General features: G+C 34.9%; 1 protein-coding gene across 28 annotated transcripts in view; it reads left to right on the top strand.

Annotated features, from left to right (window-relative positions):
• The window catches only part of PCM1 (pericentriolar material 1), an 83,659-nt gene extending 63,548 nt beyond the window's left edge, over positions 1-20,111 (top strand). For 12 of the 28 annotated variants that reach the window (XM_020896237.2, XM_020896256.2, XM_070459982.1 and 9 more), the window contains 13 exons: positions 2,012-2,123; positions 3,825-3,986; positions 4,230-4,366; positions 8,022-8,156; positions 8,821-9,018; positions 10,700-10,762; positions 11,024-11,159; positions 11,454-11,614; positions 14,233-14,308; positions 14,648-14,904; positions 16,462-16,554; positions 16,646-16,760; positions 18,122-20,111. In XM_020896237.2, the coding sequence (XP_020751896.2) occupies positions 2,012-2,123; positions 3,825-3,986; positions 4,230-4,366; positions 8,022-8,156; positions 8,821-9,018; positions 10,700-10,762; positions 11,024-11,159; positions 11,454-11,614; positions 14,233-14,308; positions 14,648-14,904; positions 16,462-16,554; positions 16,646-16,760; positions 18,122-18,147 (1,671 nt within the window). In that variant the 3' untranslated portion in view covers positions 18,148-20,111. Of the gene's footprint in view, positions 1-1,163; positions 1,650-2,011; positions 2,124-3,824; positions 3,987-4,229; positions 4,367-8,021; positions 8,157-8,820; positions 9,019-10,699; positions 10,763-11,023; positions 11,160-11,453; positions 11,615-14,232; positions 14,309-14,629; positions 14,905-16,461; positions 16,555-16,645; positions 16,761-18,121 lie in introns of those variants that run through there. The other 16 variants (XM_020896246.2, XM_070459980.1, XM_070459981.1 and 13 more) reach the window with 3 other exon arrangements.
• The last annotated feature ends 5,837 nt before the right edge of the window (positions 20,112-25,948 follow it).

The following is a 25,948-nucleotide window of genomic DNA, read 5'->3' on the forward strand; positions in this document are numbered from 1 at the left end:
GTAAAATGGCAAAGGCACATCGACCTTTGGGTCTTGCTTGAAGGTGTAATAGAATGTTTCCATTTCTTAAAACATGTTCCCTCATGCCAGAATTTCCTTTATCATCAGGGACAGACCTTTCATTTCATAATTTAAAAGAGAAACTTTAAAAGATCAGTAACTAGGAAAGAAGATAGTTGTGAAATGAGTTGCAGTCAAAATATAATTGAGACTACCTCCTACTCACACTGTACACAAAAATAAATTTGAAACTACTTTATAGTACTAGAAGGAACTTCTCTGGTGGCTCAGTGGTAAAGAATCCACCTTCCAATGCCAGAGACACAGGTTCTATTGCTGGGTCAGGAAGATTCCCTGGAGGAGGAAATAGCAACCCACTCCAGTATTCTTGCTTGGGAAATTCCATGGACAGAGGAGCCTGACAGACTACAGTCCATGGGGTCTCAAAAGAGTCAGACACAACTTAGTCACTAAACAACAATAACAGCACTGGAAAAGTTAAAACTATAAAACTTACAAAAGAAAAGAAAACTATGATTTTGACATGAGAGATTTTGTAGGACACAGCACTAAATGTGAAAGGAAAAAAATTAATACATTGGACTTCATCAAAATAAAATCCTTCTGCTTTTCAAAAGATACCATTAGGAGAAAATAGCCTTAGTACATATATCTGGCGAATGACTATATAAAAAGCCTGACTATATAAAGGACTTCTAAGACTTAATTGTAAGAAATCGACTCAAGGGACTCCCTGGCAGTCCAGTGGTTAAGGCTTCATGCTTCCAGTACAGGAGGCCTGGGTTCAATCCCTGGTTTGATTGGAACAAGGATTCCATATGCCATGGGGTGCGTCCAGAAAAAAAAAAAAATCAACTCATAAAAATGGGCAAGAGATTTGAACATGTGCTTCACAAAAGAAGATATATAAATGGCCAGTGTGCAAATTAAAACCACATAAGATTCTACCTCACACCTGCTAGAAAAGCTGAAATCTAAAAGATGGACAATAAGAAGTGTTGATGTGAACTTGAGAAACAGTTGGAACTTTCATACTGCTTGTAGGATTGTAAAAATTGTAACAACCACTTTGGAAGGCAGTTGGGCAGTTCTTGTAAAGTTAAACATAAACTTGGCATGTGACCCAGCAATTTCTCTTCTAGGTGTTCATCCAAGAGAAATGAAAACATGTCCACAAATACTTGTACACTAATGTTAATAGCATCTTTAGTCATGGTAGCCTCAAACTGGAAACATCAACAGATAAATGGATAAACAAACAGTGGTATATCCATACAATGGAATACTATTTCAGCCATTAAAAAAATAATGAACTTCTGAAACACAGCAACATGGATTAATTTCAGAAACATACTGACTGAAAGAAGCAAGACACCGAAGAGTATATACTGAGTGATTCCACTTATATAAGGTTCTAGAAACAGCAAAACTAATCTCTGGTGATAGAAATCATGTGAGTGGGGAGTAGAGGACACAAAGGAACTCTCTGGGCTGATGGAAGTGGTCTTATCTTTAGGAAAGATGGTTGCCTCAGTGCATATATTTTTCAAAACTCATCAGACTGTACACTTAATGGGTGCATTGTTGTATGTAAATTATATTTCAATAAAAATTTTAAAAAATATAAATGATGCTGTCAGTGTTTTTCTTCTGATATGAGACAACCAAATATCATAGTAAAGTATTAGATATTGTTAGAGTTTGAAGATAGAATTTCCCCGAGGGTGTAGAAGTAATGTTACCTTTTCCAAATTAGAATTTCATTAGTAGCTGGTACTATGTATTTTCATCTCCATAATGACGAAGTGTTCTGCAAAGTTACTTAATATTTTGATATTCTCTATGACTCTGTATTCAGCCATATAACTTTCATTATATCACAGTTTTAAGTGTTTTATGCAAATAGTTTCTATGTTAAATTTTTAATATTAATCAAAATTTTTAAAGCAATACTAGTGACTTTTATTTGTTTTTTTAAACTACAACTTAGGAAACTTTTGAGAAGAACTTTGAGAGAGAAACACATAAAATAAGTGAGCAAAATGATGCTGATAATGCTAGTATATCTTCAACTTGTGAACCTTTTGCAACAGATGTTCTGGGTAAGCAGATTTTTTTGTAATCTTAGAACATGGCTTTAATAAAGTCTTTGAATTGCATTGATAAGGAAACAAAAGTTTAGTAAGGGAAGGTGTGGTAGAAAGAATGTGAACTTAAAACACTATCCATCCATCAGTCTAAATTCAGCCATCTCTTGACTGTTAACTCTTTGACTTTGGGCCAGTCATCTCACCTTTCTGACTTTCTGCATACACTTAGGAAATGGGGTCTTATTTACCATGCTCTGTTCTTGTGAAAAATATGCAGTTTTCTAGCATGCATAGTAGAAGTTCAGAGAAGGTTCATTTACCTTAAAGAAAAAGTCATCCCTTGTCAGTTCTGTGAGAAGAGACTCTGAATGCTCAGTTGCCAGAACAACGACATGCCACATATATTAGGCAATTAATGCTTAATAAGTGAATGAAATCATTTTTTTTTACTAAATGTTGAGTTTCAAAATAAAATTCATCTAATTAAAAAAAAAAGGTCATCTTCTAAGATCTTCTAGTTAATCAGTAAGAAAAATTTAGAGGTAGCATTGCCTCATCCAGTCACATCTTTAATAAAAATGTGAACTTTGTAATTTGCAGTAAAAACTGAAATTTCTTAGCATATATAATCATCGTTAGAAACCCAGGCAACTCTAAGGCATGGCACATTGCATTTTTTCCATCAGTAGTAAAACAAAAGCTTAGAGGGTCTCATAGATCAGAGAGTAAAAAGCCCCTAGTCCTAAATTTATAAAGAAAATTAGAGAAAAGAAAGGTGTCTATGTACCTGATTCTTTTTCCAGGCTGTAGCATATCAAAATGTCCACAAGTATTTACTCATTCAGATTTCCAGGACACTTAGTTGATAGAATAATGTCCTGTAATTCTAGTTTTTGTTTATATGATGAGAGCAAGATTTAGATGATTTTAAAAGAGTCTTTTCCACAACAAAAGAAAAGGGTCAAGCCTTGCTGTATTGTTAGGTACCTATCTTTTAGTAAGTAGTAAGTTTTCCTTTTGCCTTACTAAGTATTAATACAAGGACTCTCAACCCTAGCTCTCTCTAGGAGCTCCATCTATTAAGTATTAGTACCTATCAAGACTGTACTGAGCTCATGTCATTATAGAGAAAAGGCACTCTGTAGCCAACCTTCTCCCTCAATTGTACCTATTTCTGAGTTCTCAAGCGATTTTAAATTGTACCTGTTTAGTTTCATTAGCTGATTGTTTATTCACAGTCCTTCAACATTAGCTTTGTCTGAAGTGAGCAAAAAAGAATTGGGAAATCTCATTCTTAGGTCTTGTCTTTACCTTAATGCTTGTATTAGGTTGGATTATTTACATCAGAATTTGCATGATATTTTGAAATTATTTTTTGTTGTACTGTTTATGTGGAATAACATATGGACTTGAGAGTCTAAGAGACCTGGGTTCCAATTCTTGATTCTGTATTTAACTGGCTGTGAAGCCTTGGGCAGTTGCTTAAGTTCTGTGAAAATGGAGGGTACTATCATCTACTATATAGGGTTATTTTAAGGATTAAATGCATCTGGTAATACATGCCAAGTACCCAAATAGTACGGTATCTGAAACTTGTTAAGTTAGTTTTTCTTCCCTATATTCAGACATTATATTTTTATTAGTAAATTTTATAGGATACATGAAAAAAGTTTACTTTTATGTCTTCTAGAAATATTTCTGTTCTGTACACAGGTGACACTGTGATTCACTTAGATCAGGCATTAGCCAGGATGAGAGACTATACGCATATGAAGATGGAGGCTGAAAGTAGTGCAGATGTCCGGTGTACCTGCAGGATCATTGAGGATGACGATGGTGCTGCTGCCACAACCACAGTTAACAATAATTTAGAAGGTGTGTTCTTGAATTGACTAAAAATCCATATATAAAGACCTATGAACCTCGCCTATGTATAATAGGAATTTTTTGACCACTTTTCTTTTAATTATCAGTGGTACTAGAACTCCATGGATGTTCTTTCGTGTTACTTTAGTATAAAATCATCAGAATTCAATATTATTTAGAATTTTGCATAAATGTATACATTTCACATCATAGATTTCATTTGCTACTGTAGCATTTTCTTTTTTAAAATAGAAACTCCTGTTATTGAAAATCATAGTTCACAGCAACCTGTGAGTGAAGTTTCTACCGTCCCGTGTCCTAGAATTGATACTCAGCAGCTGGACCGGCAAATTAAAGCAATTATGAAAGAAGTCATTCCTTTTTTGAAGGTAAGTAATAATTTTTAAAAATAAATAAATGTTCTGTTTTATATTTTAAAATTCATGCCAAAGGCTCATAGTAAATTAAGAAAATAGATAAAAATCTAAAATCACTCATAATTTTGTTACCCAGAGATAGCACCTGTCAATATTTTGTCAACCTTTCTGTAATATTTTGCCCACATATATGTGCATTCTGCTTTTTTCAAATATTAATGATACCATAAACATATTTCTAGATCACTATTTTTCTATTGCATATTTTTTAATGGTTATACGTTGATTCATTATTCATTCAAAAATTTTTGTGGAATACCTACTTTATGCCAGGTGTTGAGACATAATAATGAACAAGTCAAGGCCTTTGCTCTCATGAAGTTGCTAGGATGAGAATTTGAATTTTAAAAAGTAAGTAAATATATAAGTAGATGTATGTCAGGTAGTCCATGCAGAGAAGTAAAATAAGGTGATGTGATGGTGTGTTTTTGACTGGATGATCAGGTGAGTCTTGAAGAGGGAACATTTACGCAGAGGTGTGAATAAGAAGCTAGCTTAAGCCAAGATCATTCCAGACAGAGAAAGGCCTTGAGGTAGCAGCTTGCTTGCCATGTGGAAGAACGACTGTATGGCTGTAAGAAATTTGTGTGAGATGATGTTGGAATAGGAGGAAGGGCCAGTTACACAGACTGTCATAGGCATGGGTCAAAGCTTGAATTTTTTTGGAAGTTCGAATGGGAGCTCTTAGGAGATTTTAAGTAAGAGAAACAAAATCTGATGTTTCTGGAGAATTGAGTATAGGGGTCAGAATAACAGTGAGGCAGGTGAGAAATAATCATGACTTAGACAAGGGTGTGGTACTAAAGATGGGGCACAGTAGGCAATTGGGATATATTTTGAAAATCAGCAGATCCTGCTAATAGTAGATGAGGTCACCTAAAGCATAGCACTAGATAAGAGAAGGGAGCCTAGAACTAGGGCCCAGGATCAGGTGATCAAATATACAGAAGTTGTGCAAAAGCAGACGAGCCAGAGTTGCCTAAGTAGGACTGCCAGTAGTAAGTTATATGACTGCTACTTTGGGGGTTGAGTATTCATAGAACAGATTTCCTGTTAATTATTTTATTAGTTCCTGTTGTTAAATGTTTGTGTTTATTCTCTTCTGGTTTCTTTTTCACTATTATGAAAAATGCTTAAATGATTTAGCTAAATTTAAATATGCATCCCATTTTTATTTCCTTTGAAATAATTCTTAGATATAGAATTGGTAGCTTTAAGGGTATGAATATATTTAAGGCTTTTGAGACATTATGCTCCATTATCCCTCAGAAAGGTTAACAATTTATATTCCTAGCAACAGTGAGACTATGAGACAAGTAAAGCCAGTAACATTTTTTGTTTAATAACAAGGAAGAGGGGAGAGAAGGAAACATGCAAAGCCAGGACTGTTTTCTGAGATGGGACTCTTTTTTCTCATTTAAAATGGAAATTAAAAAAAAAAGAGGTGAAAAGACAATCTTTTCATTCAGAGTTGGGAAACTACAAGATATGTTGTCATCAGATTCATTTCTTACAACCTGCTTGTACTTGCCAATGTGTTAGATGCTGACAGCAAAAATTTTTGTGTCCGTACACTTATATTTCTTCCCTCGGTGGAAGTAATTGCTTTCTTTGGAATATTTTGAGAGAAGAGAGACAAAGCAATTCTAAGAACTGTTTTCTCCAAAGAGACTTGATAGCCAAGAGAGGAAAGAGGATCCATCTGTCTTAACGCCCAAATTATTGCATGTAGAAACTGAAAACCTTAGTCTCTTCCTGAGCACCCGCAGCAGCTCCAGATGGTTCTGTCTCTGCTTCCTTTTCTAATCTTTCAACTCTCCTGCTAGCATTACTAGTGCTTTGAAGGCTTTGACACTTGCTAATGCTTCTGTCTAGAATGCTGTTTCTTCACATGCCTGCATGGCTTTTTCCTTTGAACCCTGAAGGCTTTAGTCAAATGTTATTTTTTTGGTGAACAGATCTCCCCTTTCCTTACCTGCTTTTCTTTATCTTCATAGTGCTTTTCACCTTATAACCTATTTAATATTTGCTTATTGATTTTGTCTGTTTCCCTTGTTACATGTAAATTCCGTGAAGTCATGAAGATTTACATCAGAGATGTTAATCTGTTTCGGTCACTGTCTTACCAGTGCCAGGAATAATACATGCACGTAGTAGGTACTCAGTAAATAGTTACTGAATGTTAGTAAGTGAATTGATCTACCAAACCTTGACTGTGGTTTTTAAACTAGTCAAGTATATAGCTTGAAACTGTTGGCCTACAGGATCCAGATCAGATTGAGCATTGCTCATAAAACTTCTGCAGCCTGATCCCAGCCTCTTAACTGTCCCTTCCACATGCACTGTATCCTGCTTGACATACTGCAGAAGTGCACATTGTGTGTGTTACTTCCTTTGCCCAGACGCCCTGTATCCTTCTTCTGTTGGTCTTATCCTTCAGGATTCAGCTGAAATAGTTGTGTATGTATTTGCTGGCAGAATTTCTCCTTCTTTTCCCTGTTTTTGGGAAACTTGGTACCTGTCTTTATTAGAGCACTTATGACAAAGTATCACAATTTTCTGCCCTGTACCCTGCCAGTAAAACAAGATCTGTCTCAATTTCTTAGTACTTAATACTCAAGAAGGGCTTCAGAGACTAGATAAAGAGAATTTGAGGAGATTAAACAAATACATCAATTTCACCAATTATTTTTGTGCCTTTATTAAAATATGTTTTCACCTGCTCAAATATTTATATTCCTATAAATTATAAGAATATGTACTGTTTTACTCTATTTAGGTTATTGCTTACTTCCATCTTAGCCATAAACAGTATTGCCTTTTTTCTTTTCCATTTTTGTGTTCATGTAATGCAGTAAATACTTTTGAATGTGTCTTTTTTGTTAAAGTAGGTATATTGGTAGTGATATTTATTTGATATATATAATTATTTTCTAAATGTTAAATATAAATAACTTACCTTCATGTGTAGGGAATGAAACCATCTCAGAGATTTTTGTTGCATTTGCAATTTTGTGTCTGATTCTATTCTTCATGAGGCTTCCCTTGCTAAATTTATTACTTAAGACAATTTCTGAGGCCAACAAAATGAGAACTAATGATCTGATTTCAACTATTTTATTATGTCTCATTTCACTTCAAATCTTGATTTTTTGGGGTAGACTTCAGAGGGCTGCTCAACATCTTCCAACCCACAGGATGTCGGCAGTGCCAAGACTGAGGAAAGTTAGCAGATAACACAGGAAATTTGGTGGAAGGTGAAGTACAGTTGTGCAAGTAGTTGAACTGAACTGCAAATAGGCAGGCATACAGGTGGTACGGAAACTAAGGCAGGAATAGTTCCTTAAAGTACAGACAGGAAGTAGTGGAAAATGTTGAATCAGCCAGTTTCTTTTATTGGCTAGTATCTGGTACGGTGAATCAAAATTTGCAAACCTTTTAACGTGTATGTATTGGGGAGTTGGCTGTTCTTATGAACAGAGTCTCCAAATGTGCATCTAAAAGCTGAGGAGCTTATGCAAGAGCAATACAATCTCATATATCATGTGGATTGACACTTTTTACACAATAGATAAGTTATATCTTAACCAACTAGAATTTTTCTCAGGAGCACATGGATGAAGTATGTTCTTCTCAACTTCTGACCTCAGTAAGACGCATGGTTTTGGTCCTTACTCAGCAAAACAATGAGAGCAAAGAGTTTGTAAAGTTCTTTCATAAGCAGCTTGGAAGTATATTACAGGTAAGAGTTTGTACTTGTATGACTTACCAGTATGTACCATGTGGTTAGGACTTTTCCCCCCCTATTTTCTGGCATTACACAATTTATTCAAGTAGATGTTCATTCTAGCATCCATTTGGGATGATGCTGTAATACTTTTTAGGTTATTCCTTACTTAATTTAAAAATACTATATTAGGCCCTATGTCTTCATTTAACTTTACCATCTCTAAGTCTTGTCCCAACTCTCACAAAATTTTGTTTTGATTTTTCCCCTACCTAAGAACAACATTTCAAGTTTGAAATGTTTAGAAAGTATTCCTTGGTATTTTCTAAAATAATTTTTTTTTCTTTTTTTTTTACCAATCTGGGAAATTGTGGAAGCTGGAAACTATTGATAGTAGAGACTTCTTGGGCTGTAACAGTAACTAAATTATGTAATGGTAGTGGTTTGTGACTGGTGGCAGGACTAGCAAGAGTCCTACTTAGTAATATTCTTAGAATATTAACCTATTGTTTTTTAGCCTATCTTACACATTAGTTTGAAGTTTTTCAGTACTAAAAAGTAATAAAATTGTTTTTCCCTTCATGAATATTATAATTCAAATTTGCTAATCATCTATATTTCTCTACCCACAGTAAAAGTTTGCTATAATCTTAAAGTGATTTGGTTTATCTTTGAATAGGATTCACTGGCAAAATTTGCTGGCAGAAAACTGAAGGATTGTGGAGAAGATCTTCTTGTAGAGATATCTGAAGTGTTATTTAATGAATTGGCTTTCTTTAAGCTCATGCAAGATTTGGATAATAATAGTATAACTGTTAAACAGAGATGCAAAAGGAAAATAGAAGCCACTGGAGTGATACAGTCTTACGCAAAAGAGGTAAATGACATTCATTTTGATATAGAAATAGTTGTGATTGGTGTATAAATGTCTGTTTTGATCTTTATGAGTAAATCATACTTGACCTCACCAAAGTAGGTTTTTTTTTTTTTTTTTTTCATAATATGAGTTAATCAGATTATAAGTCAATACATACACCAGCCACTTAACTGAATCTCAGGAGTAGCAGCAGTGGCTCAACATCAGGGATGCAGACAGGAACAGGTGGCAGGGGATTGGAAAGTATCTACTTCACGTTATGGCTGCTTACCCAGAAAAGAGAGGAGGACTGGGATCTGGCTGTTGGCCAGCTGCCTGCCGTGGCCGTTGTCAGTCACAGTAGATGCCCCAGGAGCATTAGCAGCCCAGCCAGCACACGTGCTTGTTATTAGTCAGACCTTGGTTGCACATCCCTGTAGCTCCTTACGCCCTGTTGAATTAGTCTTGATCACATACGAAATTGGATGTTTTTTCCCCTCAACTGAGGCATATCAGGAGGCTTTTCCTCTAGACACCAGCACTCTTTTCTTGACTCTCTAATCATGAGAGGAAAAACAGGTCAAGACCCAAAATAGAAAGACATAACCCTTCTTGCCGAAATCTAAAGTAGATAAAATCAGGCCATCTTTTTCAAGCTTTTCATAATGTTTTTCTTCTAGACATAAGTTTCAGATCATTTCAGCCATTACTTAGAGCTTGAAGAAAATAGAACAGGATGATATGATAAAAATGATAGGACTGCTTTAGATGGCAGGGTCAAGAGGTCCCTTCAGGGGATGAAATGTGAACTAAGCTATGGAAAGACAAGAGGAGTTTATAATGAAGATGAGAGGAGAGAACTGTTAAGTGTGACAGTGCCAGACAGAGAGAACCATTAGGTATAAAGACTTTAAAGCAGGATTGAGTGTTTTGGGGAACAGAAACTAGCGAGGCAGGAACACTTAAAATGAGGTGAGCCTGTAGGAGATGAAGTCACGGTAAATAGGACAAATTTGTGAAATCTTAAAAACTGTTGTAGGGACCTTATATTTTATTTTATTCTAAGCATAATGGAAACTCATAGGAAAGTTTGAGAGAGAGGAGTATCATAATCTCAGTTTAAGATTTGTCAGGCTTCGTTATTGAGTAGGAATTGTAGGTGAGTAGAGAGAGAAGCAGAGAGACTGCTTGGTAGATTGTTGCAGTTGTCCACGTAAGAACTGTCTCAGCTCTGAGTGTGTAAGAAATGGGTAAGAAGTGTCTAGCTCTGAGTGTGTAACAGCAGATACATTAGGATGATTGAGTCAAATGCAGTCTAGTAGTTCAGATGTGGGTAATAAACATAAGGTACAGGCTGATTCTGACTTGTGCATTTGGGTGAATGAAGGGCAATTTACTGAGATTGGGAAGACTGAAGAGAGACGGGGGTTTTAGAAGGAAAGAAATCAAGATTCTTGTTTCGGATTTAGTAAGTTTGTGATGTCCCTTAGATATCCAAGGAGATGTCAGGTAGACTGTGTTGCTTTTTGTTTTTCTTCATTTAAAAGATTTATTTAATAAGAGTTGAATTTATATTTCTAAGAAAACACTAATCTCTTTGGATGGTGGTTTAAAAAATGCAGGGTTTGTTAAACTTTACTGAGTACTTAAGTGTGATAATGAATGATCACCCCTGAATTCTGCCTAACCGATTTGCTTATAGGCCAAAAGGATTCTTGAAGGAGATCACAGTTCACCTGCTGGAGAAATTGATGATGAAGACAAAGTATGTGCTAATTTAGTGGCTTTTGAAACAAAAGATTAAATAATTTTAGTAACTTTTACCTTAATGGTAGAGAGCAAAGTAGATCATAAAATGTCCTTTCTTCTGACAGAGTTTTATTTTCTTTTAAAAACAACTAAATTTAAAATCATTCTTTATATTTTTAAATTAGATAATGACTTACTAATTTTTATGATAGACTTACTGTATACCTTTAAAAAATGTACTTTAAGGAATTAATTACTCTAATTTATTTGTGGCTAGGACAAGGATGAGACGGAAACAGTTAAGCAGACTCAAACGTCTGAGGTTTATGATGGTGACGGCCCCAAAAATGTGAGATCTGATGTTTCTGATCAAGAGGAAGATGAAGAAAGTGAAGAATGTCCAGTGTCTATTAGTAAGTCTGAAGGCTCTAGACTAGGTTTATGCGTTAGTTCTTTACAGATCACTTAATGAAACAGTTTGTTGGAGTGGAATGAATATAGAATTAGATGTCAGACAACTCTGAATTTCAGTGTGACCCTGACTAAATTACCAGTCCTTTCAACACCAGTTTTCTAGTACTTAACGGTTTTGAAGGTTTCAGATACTGTATGTGAAGCACTTACACAATGCAGGCATGCAATAAATGGGAGCTGTTGTGAAGTAAGTGTTAAAATTTTTACCAAAAATTGTGTGTTAATCAACTTAGATTTGTCCAAAGCTGAAACTCAGGCTTTGACTAATTATGGAAGTGGAGAAGATGAGAATGAAGATGAAGAAATAGAAGAATTTGAAGAGGGACCTGTAGATGTCCAGACGTCACTTCAGGCTAACACTGAAACTACAGAAGAAAATGAACACGATGATCAGGTATTCCAGTGCAGACTCACTCACTCTCCACCAGTCTTCCTATGACACCTAAAAGCACGTTCCTTTTAAACATGTTAAAATCAACAGCTTCCCCATTCTCATTTTCCTGAGTACAGACTTCTTTAATATCCTTATCGAAATCTAATACACATTATTTTTTTATTTAGCAATGTTTTTACATTTAAAGCAGTTAAAATATTTTAATAACAAGTCCTGAAAACTATGTGATGACTTTAGATTTTTAACTTTTGATTTTTCTAGTTATACATGGAAGTAGTATGTAACAAAATAAAATCATTCCCCTTCCTATCCTCACCTCATCCTGCCCCAGAGGCAAAACTTTGTATGATTTCTTCTGCTGTTTACCCTCTATCTGAATAATATGTGTCTGCATTTATTTATTCATTTATGTGTTAGACATTACCTTTTGAATTCTGTTAGAGCGGGTGAAGACTCTCAGGTCACATATGTTCCTCATTTAATCGTCTTTTGATTAAATCCCTATTTAATCAAATATTTAGATTTAAATGAACCATGCAAATATTACTAGCTGTTGAGCTAAGCAGATAGTGTTTATTGCTTAGTCTTGTACATTTTTTTCACCTGAATTTAATAATTGTCTCATTTTTAATTTATTTTCTTTGATCACATACCCAAGTGCTTGCTCTGCCCAGCAGTAGCTCAGTAAATCTCTCAGTAGAATTTTCTTCATGAACCAGTCTGTCGGTTTTGTCCTTTCCGGAGCTTGCTTCATTCCTGCTCCATCTGGGTCTGGCTCTTCTTTAGCCCTATAGATAGCTACCAGCTAGGGAACCCAGTCTTTTGTACTTTTAGGGCTCAGTTTCTGGAATCAAATCTTGCCTTTCTCTTCCTTGGTTTATCACTTAATTTGGTGGAACACATCTTGCAGTCACTCTCTAAGAAAGAGTGCAAAACATATCTTGACATTTTTTCCCCCCCTGCTCAGTCATGTCTGACTCTTTGAGACCCCATGGACTATATAGCCCACCAGCCTCCTCTGTCCATGGAATTCTCGAGGCAGGAATACTAGAGTAGGTAGCCTTTCCCTTCTCTAGTTGCCATTTTATATTGTCTAAGAAAACTCAGTGTTTCTGTGTTGAAAATCATTTCCGCTCAGGTCTTTGAAAGGCTTCTTAGTTCTGATTTTCATATATGTCCTTTTTTCTTTCTAACTCTAGAAGTTTTTCCACCTGGAGTTCTCAAATTTCACAGTGATAATATACAGTGTTGCACGTCTTTTTATTCACTACACTAGGTGGACTCAGTTGTCTTTTTAATCTGTAGCATGTTTTTCAGGTTTGGTAAATTTTCTTTAATTTCCTTTATTTCTTCCTCACTATTTTCTCTTCTTTTCTTCTGAAATAAATGTTACCAGGTGTTAATTAGCCCTATTTTCTTCTTTTCATTTTTTGACCCATTGATCTTTCTGTTTTATTACTTTCTGGGAGATTTATTTGACCTTAACTATATGATAGTATCTTTAGTTCAACTGTCATAATTTTAATTTCTAAGTACTTTTTTCTGATGGTTACTTCTTTATAGCACCCTCTTACTTCATGGGAGCAGTATTTTCTCTTACCCACACATAGAGGCTTTCTCCAAATATCCACTCTACCTTTGGTGCTTACATTAAAGAATAATACACCAGAAAGCCAGTTGAAATTACTGTGGGGCAGCCAAGTAGATAACTCTGATAGAAAATCCTAAATGTCAATTCCTATTGGAATAGTTTAATTTCTCCAAAGTAGGGAGGGTCCGCCCATCTCCTTCTACCTGGTAGGAGGTCCCTTTCCTTGTCTATTGGTGTTCTGAACTTGGATGTAAGGTTAGGGCTGAGGGGACCACCATTATACAGACTTGCCCTAGATCTTCCGTTTCATTTTGACACTTTATCCTGTCATTCATGCTTTCCACAGCCTGCCCCTTCCACGGTGGCCCCCAGGCCTGAGACTAGCTCATTTCCTCCAAAATAGAATCTCACATTTTCTGTTGAGCCTGGGGAGGGAATCTTAAGTGTAACAAAATATAATCATTCCCCTTCCTATCCTCACCTCATCCTGCCCCAGAGGCAAAATTTTGTATGATTTCTTCTGTTGTTTACCCTCTATCTGAATAATATGTGTGTGCGTTTATTTATTCATTTCTGTGTTAGACATTACTTTTGAATTTTGTTATAGCAGGTGAAGACTCTCACCCCACCACTGTATTCCTTCCTTCCTAGAATCTGGGGCATCCAATTATGAGGTGAATCTTCAGTTTTCTCTCCTCCTACAGAAAGCAGTTAGCTTGTTCATCCTTCTCTCCTTTCCTTCAGTTAAATCTACAAATAAGCAAGTATCTTTTAGTTTCATTTAATATAGAGTCAGGCCTAAAAAAAAAAAGTAAAATCTATAATACTCCAGTTCTTTGTGTTATTCTGAAGTTAAGAAAAGTAAACTTTTTAAACTTAGCCATCTTGAAATTGCAACCACAGCCTTCTTGAAACACTTCTAGAAGATTATTTTAAAATTTCCTTGTATGAAGGTCTCAGGTTGGAAATACCATCCATCTCCTGTATGTTTAGGTCCCACTATTAAGACATTATTTTTTCCTTCTAGGTTCCACAGCATGATTTTGAAAAATCATCAGAAAGCAAAAATGTCCCATCAGAACAAGAACCCACTACTAGTAAAGGTAAGAAAAGTTTAAAATTTCCATGTTAAAATTATCTGCAGTGTCCTCTATGTGTTTAAAAACAAAGAAATCTAAATTCTTAGCTAATGGAAGTTCAGAGGTATTTTGGATCTGATACGTGTCTTTTTTCTCTCTCTAAATCCTTTGTAGAAAATGCTAGGGCCTTGTTTCTGCAAACAGCTATTAAAAGAAAGTTGACAAATATCTAAACACAGAGACAAATTTTGTAAGGAAGGTAGTCTGATTATACATTTATACATTTTAGTCTTTATTTGGCGCAATAGTAAAACTTAATGACAGTTGCATTACACTAATGTTAAGACTTTCTTTTGATGACAGGTGACCAGAATAGCACTCCTGTGAAGCCCTGTTACCTCAGTATCGTGGAAAATGAGCAACCTTTAAATAGCACTGTCCAGAAGGACACACTCACTACCATCGACTCGTCCAGTCAGCCTAACCCTTTGCCTTTACCTTTAACTGAAATTGAAACCTTGGTGCCTAGAGTCAAAGAAGTGAAATCTGCTCAGGAGACTCCTGAAAGCTCTTTGGCTGGAAGTCCTGATACTGAATCTCCAGTGTTAGTGAATGACTATGTAGGTATCATCTGCATTTCATTTCTGTGCCCCTTTCTTCATTTGCAGGTTAACATTTCTAGTTTATAAATACAACTCCACTTTGTGTTTGGGTTTAGAAACTGTTGGAGTATTTTTATTTCTCATTCAGACTTACTTTAAACTCAAACAGAAGAGTGATAGTGAACAAAGATGACCATTTCAAAACCTACAATTCTACTTTGCATAGTTTTGAGAACCAGAGAGATGAACTGTATGTGGTAACCTTGAGAGAGTTCATTTGACAGCAGTAGAGTCCCTGTCTGTAGTGAATGATGAAAAAGTAAGCTAGCATTTATACTTATAATTTGCATTTATAATGTAAGTAGGTAAGTTTAGTTTTTCTCTGGACATTTGTTTTGATTTAATTTTATAGCCAATAGGTTGTTTTTTTTGGATCCTTGGGTTGTGTATGATTTATATACTTTCTCTTTTGGGTAAAAATGAAGAGATTTGTAATAATGTACCTTTAGGTCTAAAGAACATGTTTCACATATTATTTAATCAACATCAGTTTTCTTCCCAAAGATATGTTTATAATTTCAAAGCTTTTCAGCAAAAGGGGACTTATAGTATTTCAGAAACAGTAGAAAGAGTAACTATCTTAATTGTTTTATTTGCTTCACTAATAGTAAAATTTTCCATTGAAAACTGTAAAAGTTACTTATTAGGTTTCTTATTGTTATTATTTGATGAGCGCATAGAATTGCTACAGAAGGCATTTGCTCAAAATTTACTTGACGTTAGATCATAGAAGGTCCTGCAGTTGTATTTCAGGCAGGGAACACTATTAAAGGTCTTTGCGCAAGAAAGTGAAATGGTCAAAGTCACAGATTTTGAAGATGAATTCGATGACTGTATAAGAAATGTTGTCAAGGAATCAAAGTTGAGAGTCTCCATTATCATATAAATACAAATTGAGCTGAGTGAGAGAGGAATGGGTGAGAAATGTTTCAGAAAAAAGAAAAACTTAAGGTTTCCACTTGGGTAATTGGTAGAATGATGATACTATTAAAAACCAAAGAACTAGGAGAAAATGCTTCAGGTTTCAGAAAAACAGTGTGAGGTGATTTTTAATAACTTTTGTGAATTACTAAATTCACACCTCATCTTTCTGTTTGAGCTTCCAGTTGATATCGAAACTCTATGTTTACTTATATTCTTCTGAATAGAGCTCTGATGCATTCTGTTAACATATCAAGAAATGAGGGTTGTTCTAATTACTTTAGCCCTCAGTATAAGTACTGCTGTTTCTTCCTTTAGCCTGTATGAACGGGCTCTTTGTTTTGTAAAACGGGCGCACAGAAGCCTCACTGTGTGCCCACAGTTACAAGTGTGCAACCCTTCATGCTTTACTCTAGATTTCTGTTCTATTCATTGAGCTAAATATGGAAGAAAAGCCAATATGGCAGAGTTACTGACATCTATACACATGTGAGAATCCACTTTATCTCTTGGCATGGATGACTTTGGTTTAGATGTTTAGATCCAGAGATAGAGTGGATTGCCTTCATTAAATATAATTTGTTAATCTTACAGGAAGCAGAATCTGGTAACATAAGTCAAAAATCTGATGAAGAAGACTTTGTGAAAGTTGAAGATTTACCCCTTAAACTGACAATATATTCAGAGGTATTTTGCTCTCTTTAATTACAGTTGTCATTATATAGCAGATATTGTTAAGATGAAAAGTGATTTTGTATTTTTAATTTTCATTCTACAGGCAGATCTAAGGAAGAAAATGGCAGAAGAAGAACAGAAAAACCACTTAGCTGGTGAAATATGTGAAATGCAGACTGAAGAATTAGCTGGGAATTCTCAGACACTAAAAGAACCTGGTAAGAGTTAGCAGTTTTAATCATATCACACTGAAAAGTTACTGAATCTTGATACCATCATCTTGTTTTAGTTTTTAAAATGTGCTACTAGTACCTGGAAGATAGAAGCCAAACATTAGAAAGGAAGCATAATTCTATAAAAATTTTAGTTCCACTGCCCAATTTATAAAATAGTACTGTCAGATAATTTTTTCTGTTTTTAGTTTTAACAGTGTAATAGATGCAGATGGCTTAAGAAAGAAAGGTATAGAGGAGTTAGTGATGATTGGCAAGAGCCCATTTCTTTTATTCACTGGTTTTCAGTTCTTTTGGAGGAGGCCTTTTATGTCTCTATATACTATTCTTATAATTTTCCTGAATTTTAAAAATTAGATAGTGTTTCTTATCTCCCCAATAGAAACTTATTTAAACCTACCTCTTCTTTCAGTGTTTATGTTGTTTTTGGTTTTTCTGTTACCTTTGTTCTTACAAATGTACGCATTTTCTAGTTCTGTCAGTTTTGATCATTACCTGACTGCTTGTTCCTCCGCTTTTCCGTCTCTGTTCGGTTTACTCATTTCATACTTTATTGACCTTATTAAACACACTTATATTCTGTTTTTGTAACTATAAGAATGAAATCTTTTATACTTTCCTGAAGATGATTTTATGATTCATTGCAGAGCCAAGTGATAGTCCCAGGAAATCTGAGAAGATTTCCTTCTTTTTGGGTTTAATAGCACAGCCCAAGGGCCACTCAGAGGAAAACATTTCTTGCATCAACGTCAAGGATTTTCTGTTTGTTCATCAGTTGATTAAACTCAAGATTTTTTGTTTTTTTAAGAAATAGGGTGACGAGAAGAGAAACCAAATATCAAAGCATCAGTTAATCTCCCAGTTTTCAGCCCATTCCTGCCGTTAGGGCTTCAATTGGCACCCTCTCTCCTACTGCCTGTCCTCGCGTGTCTGGGCTGCAGCTTCCTCCACCCCGCCCTGTGCCTCCAATCTGCTCTCAGCATTCTGGGAATTTGTTTTTATCTCCTGTCCTCTGGTTCTCTCACAACCACCCTTCTTTTGTTGGTCTGAATTTATTCATTTTTATACTTTTTTTTTCCCCCAATGGGTTTTTTGGTTTATTCTTTTTTGAGAGCAAGTATCTGCTCAGCCTGCCATCTTAAGATGGAAACCCTTACCTATGTCTTTTAAACTGTTGGTGGTATCATCAGGGAATTATTGTAGCAAAGTAAGTTTCTTTTCTAATAACTTTATATTAAAAATGAAAGTTTTAAATGGAAGAGGAAAGCAATATTAAATAAATTCTATAAGGTCATATTAACTCAGTAAATAATTTATAAGGCATTAACCATGATTCTGTTTTTCAGAAACAGTGGGAGCCCAAAGTACATGAGATGTCTCCAGAGGCTGATCTAACTCTTTCTTGACATAATCAATACGTATATGAAAATGGCACTAAATAAACATCTGTTTTAAACTATATAAAATGTAAATCAGTTTGACACTGCATTTTTGGTAGGTGTGCTAATTTCTGCCCATGGCAGTTTAAAACATCAAAAACTGAATTCTGGACAGATTCAAGCCTTGATACACTGTGGGGTTTTTTCCTTTTTCTTTCTTTCATTTTTTTGGGCCTGATTTTTTTCCCCATTGTAATGTTTAGTAACGTAAAATTTAAAATGTAGTTTTAAATAAAGTTTGGACTTATCTGTAAACTATCTTTTTTGAAAATTATGTTGAATTCTATACAGCAAGTCACTGTTCTATATAATTAGGCTGTTCAGAGAAGAGCAACGGTCAAGAGTTAGAGAAATATACTATTTATTATAAAGCCCAGCCTTCAGGCCAGGCTTCCAGATAATGCCAGTGTTGCTGCTATTGAGTCTAATATTCTTTTAGATACCTGCTTGCCTTATTCCTTTGCAAGAATAGGGCAGGTTATAAAGGTATCCAGGATTTCAGAGAGGTTATTATAGAATATAAATATTCAAATTGGATAATAAGTTTAGAATACTTGTCCTTAGTACCTAGAACTTACATAATTATCTATTAGATAAATATTTTCTAGAATTGCAATTCATATCCGTGTTGCCTCAGTTTAAATGTTAAAAGAGAGAACATTTTCTATAATTAGAGAATATTTCCGCTTAAACAAGGAAAGTAACATTGTGATTACTTTTAAAAGGAAAACCAAGCTCTTTAAAGTAGGGATTAATAGAACTAAATTTATGTACCAGAGCACTAAGTTTCTATTTGCCTTTGGACAACCTTGCTTTTTGAGATGATAATTTAGGCCAAAGCGTAGCAGTTCTGTCTGTGTGTAGTGAGAGAGAAGCAGGTTTGCAGATGAAGTACTGTATGGAGTAATGAGAATCTACGTGACCTCTTCATCACTAAGCAAATCAGCTTTTCAAAGGTGGTGTACTTTTAGATCCCATCTTGCCGTATATCGAGTTAAAGGCTTCACAGAGTCAGTTAACAAGTCAACTTTACAGACTGTTCCTTGAATAAAATATTCCAAATTTGTCAGCAGTTTACCGAAATACCCCATAAAAAAAGAATTTGGTTGATATTCCTTTGAAATTCTTGACTGGTACCTCAGTGTAAAACTATAATGTCCAGTTAGGGAATATTAAATGAGGAGTTCCCTCTGAAGACATTGACTATATTGTTCTGTAATTTAAATTATGTGAAGCATATATCTCCAACTTTATTAAACTTACTCAGAACACTATCATTCCAGAAGCAGGAATTATTCAATTGGCTTGACTTCAGGGAAATTGAAGCATAGTATGTATACATATATATTGATGTATACTTAAGTTCCATATTTGTTTTCTAGACTCTACAGAAACTTCATTTTGATACACTCAAGCCAAGCCTTACACATTAAATATTAAGACTGTCTCTCTCTCTGCATGCAAATTAAAGATGGATTAATTTGTGGAATTGTTGTACTTACATCTTAAGTTATTATTGTAGTATCTGTGAACCTTATCAAATTTGCTTACTTGACTTACAGCTGTTGTAATCTGGTCTTTTGTTTTCTATTACAGTAGATAATTTAGTTTTAAGTGCTTGAGAGCAGATAACTTGCTTAATATGTTTTTCCCTGGTAACTGTTGCTAAAGGCTTAGGCATTCAATATGTACTGTTTGTCTTAATTTTAAGTTAAAAATTTGGTTAAAGGTAAAAGAGGAAGAAAAGGTCAAAATAAATGAGAGAGAAACCTAGGCAGGTTGAAATAATGCCTACAAGATTGAGCTCACCAGACTGTGCAGCAGGTAGTCTTGTATTTTTAACATTCACTTTGGTAAATGCTTTTTCACTGTTAATAAATGTGTATCCTGCATACAACCCTGAATTGCATTTTCATTTACATTGACATACTCATTTATGCTTTAGAATTTATTCCAGAATTTTGGCTTATTTGACAATTTTGTGTGTTTTTTAAAAAAACTCAATACAAACTATTATATATAAAATAGAAAACAATAAGGTCCTACTGTGTAGCACAGGAAACTATTCAGTATCCCCTAATAAACTGTAATGGGAAAGAATGTGAAAAGAATATGTGTATACGTATAACCGAATCACCTTGATGTATGAATACCACGCTCTAACACTACATTGTAAATCAACTATGCTTCAATTAAAAGAAAAAAAAAAAGACATGAAAGATAATGACATATCCACCAGCCAGAGAGATTTTATTAAAGTAGAAACATTTTTCTTAACAGTACAGCTGTGCTCTTCTATTTTTTAGTTACATCTGTCTTACATACTGTGTACAGAAAACTCTCATGTGTACTCAAAATTAGATTGGTATGTTTCTTGTTCAACTTTTTTTAATATAAAAAACTCATTTTTAAAAATCTGTCAAATAATTGGCTCTGGGTTTCACTTATTTCATTGTAGAAGTACAGTTGCTCAGTTGCCTTGCCTGGAGGAGCCAGCATTTCTTGTTCTTTCTGCACAACTCTACTTTTTCCTTTAATGTTCACTGTCTTTACATGTCGAGTTTTTTCCTCATATTAACTAGTCTCTCTGGCTGACTCACTTTTTCCTTTAGTGGAAAGGAACACAGGGAAATCCTTTGCCTACAAATGACTGATTCATATATGAACAGAGTTTTAATTATCTTATGAGTTCATTTCATCTGCCCAGACTCAGAAATATCCACAACAGAATATCCTTCAGGCCAGCAGTTTATAGAAAGCTATTGATTTATTTTGAAAACTAATCACAGCATGTTCAGCATAACAGAGTTCTGTTCTCTCACATACTTAATATATTTCTTGCATTATGACTTTTCCTATGTGTAGTTATCCCCAGTGTACATGTCTGGCAGATCACATGTAATTAATATAAATAGTATAGTTATAAATATTAAGAATATTAACCAGAAATATTAATTAGAAATCTTCACCTTTAGTGAGCTGAATGTCCCAGAGTATAGTTGCATGTTTAAGGCCATTTTGTTAATCAAATGATATCATGAAAAGATGGAAAATTATAAAGTGCTATATCAGCCCATAGTGGTAGCATTCAACATTGCTGTTAAACCTCACTCTTTGTTAGACTGTGTCTATATATATACATTTCAGGTTTTTTTTCCATTTTCATTGCCCTTTCACCTGTTGCCTCACAGTACGTATAGGCATAGCTTACTCTGACAGATAAAGTAGTGCTTGTGGAGATTCTTTGATGACAAGTGCCATATAAATGTCAGGTATCATGTATGTATTCATGTTGGAGAAAAGAAAGATCCAGAAAAATAAGGGCTAAGATTTTCCTCAAGCTTATACAGCCCAATAGGTTTTTGCTTCCTTTTCGGTGTGCTAACTGACATAATTTAATATCTTTTTCCAAAACAGAGTTTTTAAAAGTACTTACCAGAGCCTTTTCTGACATGTTCTGGTTATATACTCTTAAGTAATTTTTCCCTCTTTAGGTAAAGAGGCAAAGTCTAAAGAGCCTTCATTATAATGGATTTTAGATGTGGAGTTTTCCCAGTGTCACTTTCACCAAGTTATCTTCCTTCTACTACATTTTATTTACTCTTCTTTCTATTCCCTGACTCTTACTATCCCCAAATCGCCCAAAATGTTGAAGACACAGGAAGAGTAATGGAGTTTGTACTACAAAATTAGTATTTCAGATAGCTTTTTGGTTTTTGTGTTTGTTCTTTACTGAAGTGTAGTTAATTTATAGTATTAGTTTCAAGTGTGCAACATGGTGATTCATTATTTTTATAGATCATACTCCATTTAAAGGTTTTATAAAATACTGGCTGTCTGCCCTGTGCTGTACAGTATGTTCTTGCAGCTTATTTATTTTATACATAGTAGTTTGTACCTCTTTATTCCCTACCCCTGGCTTGCACCTCCCCCTTTTCTTCTCTGTACTGGTAACCACTAGTTTGTTCTCTGTGAGTCTCTTTCTGTTTTGTTATACTCATTTCTTATGTATTTTAGATTTCACATATAACTGATAAGATATAGGATTTGTCTTTCTCTGACTTATTCTACTAGGCATAATACCCTCCAGGTCATCTGTGTTGTTGCAAATGGCGAAATTCCATTCTTTTTTATGGCTGTGTGTAATATTCCATTGTGTGCATGTGTGTACCACGTTTTCTTTACCCATTCATTTATTGATGAGCATTCGGGTTGCTTCCGTATCTTGGCAGTTGTAAATAATGCTGCAGTGAACATTGATGTGCGTGTATCTTTTCAAATTAGTGTTTTTGTTTTCTTTGGGTATGTACCCAGAAGTGAAATTGTTGGTCATATGGCAGGTTGTTTTTAGTGTTTTTGAAAAATTTCCATACTGTTTTCCATAGTGGCTGCAAATGTGCATTCCAACCAACAGTATACATGGTGTTTGCTCCACATCATCAACAACACCTGTTATTTGTTGTTCTTTTTGATGGTAGGCATTCTGACAGGTGTGAGGTGACAACTTGTTGTGGTTTAGATTTGCATTTCCCTGATGGTTAATGATGTTGAGCATCTTTTCATGTGCCTGCTGGCCATCTGTATGTCTTTGGAAAAATGTTTATTCAGATTATCTGCCTGTTTTTTAATTGGGTAGTTTGTTTTTCTGTGGTGAGTTGTATGAGTTCATTGTATGTTTTGAATACTAACCCTTTATCAGATAAATCATTTGCAAGTATCATCTCCCATTCCGCAGGCGGCCTTTTCCCTTTGTGTGGAGTTTCCTTTGCTGTGCAGAAACTTTTTAGTTTGATCTGGTTCCATTTGTTTATTTCTGCTTTTGTTTCCTTTACTTGAGAAGACAAATCTAAAAGAATGTCTGGGGGGGACTGATGTCAAAGAGTATACTACCTGCTTGCTTCTAGGAGTTTTATGGTTTGTGGTCTTACATTTAGGTCCATTTTATTTTTGTATATTGTGTAAGAAAATGTTCTAATTTCATTCTTTTATGTGTAGCTTTCTGGTTTTCCCAGCACCAGTTATTGAAGAGCCTGCCTTTCCCCCATTATGTATTCTTGTCTCCTTTGTCATAGATTGATTGACCTTATGCGTGTGGGTTTATTTCTGGACTCTTTGTTTGCACTGAGCTGATGTGTCTTGTCTTTGTGGCAGTACCGTGTGCTTTTGGTTCCTGTGGCTTTACTGTGTGCTCTGAAGTCAGGGAGTGTGGTTCCTCCAGCTCTGTTCTTTCTCTTAAGATCGCTTTGGCTGTTTCAAATAGGATTAGGTTTTTGGATTACAAAATTAGAAAATTTACAGAATTATAAAATTTTCAGTTTTATTTGGGTTATGTCACATGTGATTGCGCTTTTCTTTTTCGTCTCCCTATCTGCCTTTATATTCTACCACTGTTATACAGGTGTCTAGTAGATTAATTTTTAATAACCCTTTTTTGTTATCCATTATTTAATTCTATTGTATTTCAGTATAATTTCTGATAATAGCTGGAAAAATAAGGTGTATTTCAAGATGTAAATGTTTTCTAACCAAAGAAATGTCTTCTATTTCTTGTTTCATGTGATTCTGAAATTTATTATTTGATAGTGTTGGTGGTCAGTCTTAAATCTTCATCTAGAAAATTTCTGTACCTTTCAAGGAATTGTCGGGATTTAAAAGCTCAGCTTCATATAACATTGTGTGCTTTAACTTTTTTTCTTCTATCAGTATTAGCAGCTATTTAAATATATTAGAGCCTTTATATTCTTTTTATAGACAGTATTTGGACAACTATTCTAACCAAGTAATAAAGAGATAGTATGACTGACGTTTGGAAACATACAATGCATAAAAACATACTGTTATAGCCCCTTCTATTCCTTTTTCCTATCTGCAAAATGAAAGAATTATCCTGGATCCAAGGATGCTCTTAGTAATTACATTAGGTCAAATGGTAACTGTTTACACCTTTCAAAGGAAGATTTATGAGAAGAATTAAAAATGTAAATTAATAACCATTTGTCACAGTGAACAGGAAAGTGTTGAAAACCTGTAATCTCTTTTTGTTGTATAACAAAATTGGGATTATGTTACAAGGATCCATGTGACCTTAAATTTTTTCAGTCATTTCATCATCTGTGAGACTCTGCCCCTTCCATTGGCATGGTGACAACCTGAAAAGAAAGTATCCATTTTTGTTGTTACTTAATAGAGGCCTTTCTGGGCATGTTCTCCAAGACAAACTGCAGGGTATGGGAGAAAGGTGCTACTACAGAATAACAATTTTTCTGACTACTCCCTTTAGGCTTTGTAAAAGGAAAGTCAGATGGTATATAATCTTATCCTGCACCTTAAATGCAAACAACCAAATGATGTTTTAAATTTTTAGTCTTCTGACTTTGGCATTCTAGAATTTCTGTATGGTGAGACTTATGAAATGCATATGAAAGAAAGTACGTAGAAGTTCATACAACAAATGTTGTTGGAACTCCCTGAGACCTAATATTTAGATTTCTCAGTTACATTTTGTAACCTGGGTGATCGCATCTATCCTCATAACTTGAAGTTTTCATTCGTAATCTGCCTGCTTCTAAGTTTATATGTCAGTACAACCTCCCTCAACGTCTCAAACTCTAGGTTCTTCTTTTGACTTTCTGGTCAGTTCTTTGAACTTGATGTGTCCAAAACTGAGCTTTTGATTTCTCCAAATCTGATTTTTCTGTGGTTTTCCCAGTAATTAAATGGCATTTCATCTTACTTTCTCAAGAAAAAATCCCTGAAATATCCTGAAATTATCTGTAGCTCTATGCCCAGATCCAGCTAATCAGTGCTATCTTTAAGATACAACTAGAATCTAACCAGTTCTCGGTACCTCTTCTACTACCATCTGTATTTAAGACACCCTTATCTCTTGACTGGATTATTATGGTTGTTTCTCAGTGGGCCCTACCCCCTTCCTTCCTTGGCTTTCTGTAACCTAGTCTCATCACAGTAGCAAGAGTGGTTCTGTTCAGATGTTGGTAGCTTTTTCTGTTTCATTTCAAATAAGAGCAAAACAGTCTTTCCAAGGCCCTACAGAACCAGTTCTCAACCTCTACCTGACTTCTCAGTTTCCCCATTATTCATTCAACTTGAGTCACAGACTTTTTGCTGTTTCTCAAACATGTGCTGCGGACCTCCTTCCACTCCTGGTCCTTTGCATTTGCTGTTCTCTCAACCTAGAATGCTTTTCTCAGCAATTTTAATGGCACACATTTAGTGAGATATGTGTGTATCCAACTTAAACTTAGAACTCAAACAGATGACTCTCCCTTGCCACTGTCTATTACTTACCAACTAATGCTTTTTTACTTATTTTCTGTTTTCTCTTTACCCTGTAATTAAGGAGAAAGGGCAGAACTTTTTCTCTGCTGCTTCTGTCGCAGTATAACTAATTTTTAGAGCAGATCTTGGCATATAGAAAGTGTTTACTGTCTGTGAATAAATGATTAAATTCTGTTAGTGTTTCAAAGAGAGGTTCAAGTTGTTACATTTTACTAAGTAGGATTGGCTATCTCATTTAATTATGGCAGATTTGAAAAGAACAGTGTAATAGTCCTGTAATAGTATATTTCAGACTGAAATACACTATAAAATAGTGTATTTCCTCAGTTCCAGCTGAGGAAAGTACAAATATATTCCTAGCTATTATTTTTCAAATTTGCTAGTAGGTCATATGCCTTGACAGATATGATCAAAATGAATATGGAATCATTTATA

The sequence above is a fragment of the Odocoileus virginianus genome, chromosome 32 (assembly GCF_023699985.2).
Source record: "Odocoileus virginianus isolate 20LAN1187 ecotype Illinois chromosome 32, Ovbor_1.2, whole genome shotgun sequence".
In the NCBI taxonomy this organism is placed as follows: Eukaryota; Metazoa; Chordata; class Mammalia; order Artiodactyla; family Cervidae; genus Odocoileus; species Odocoileus virginianus.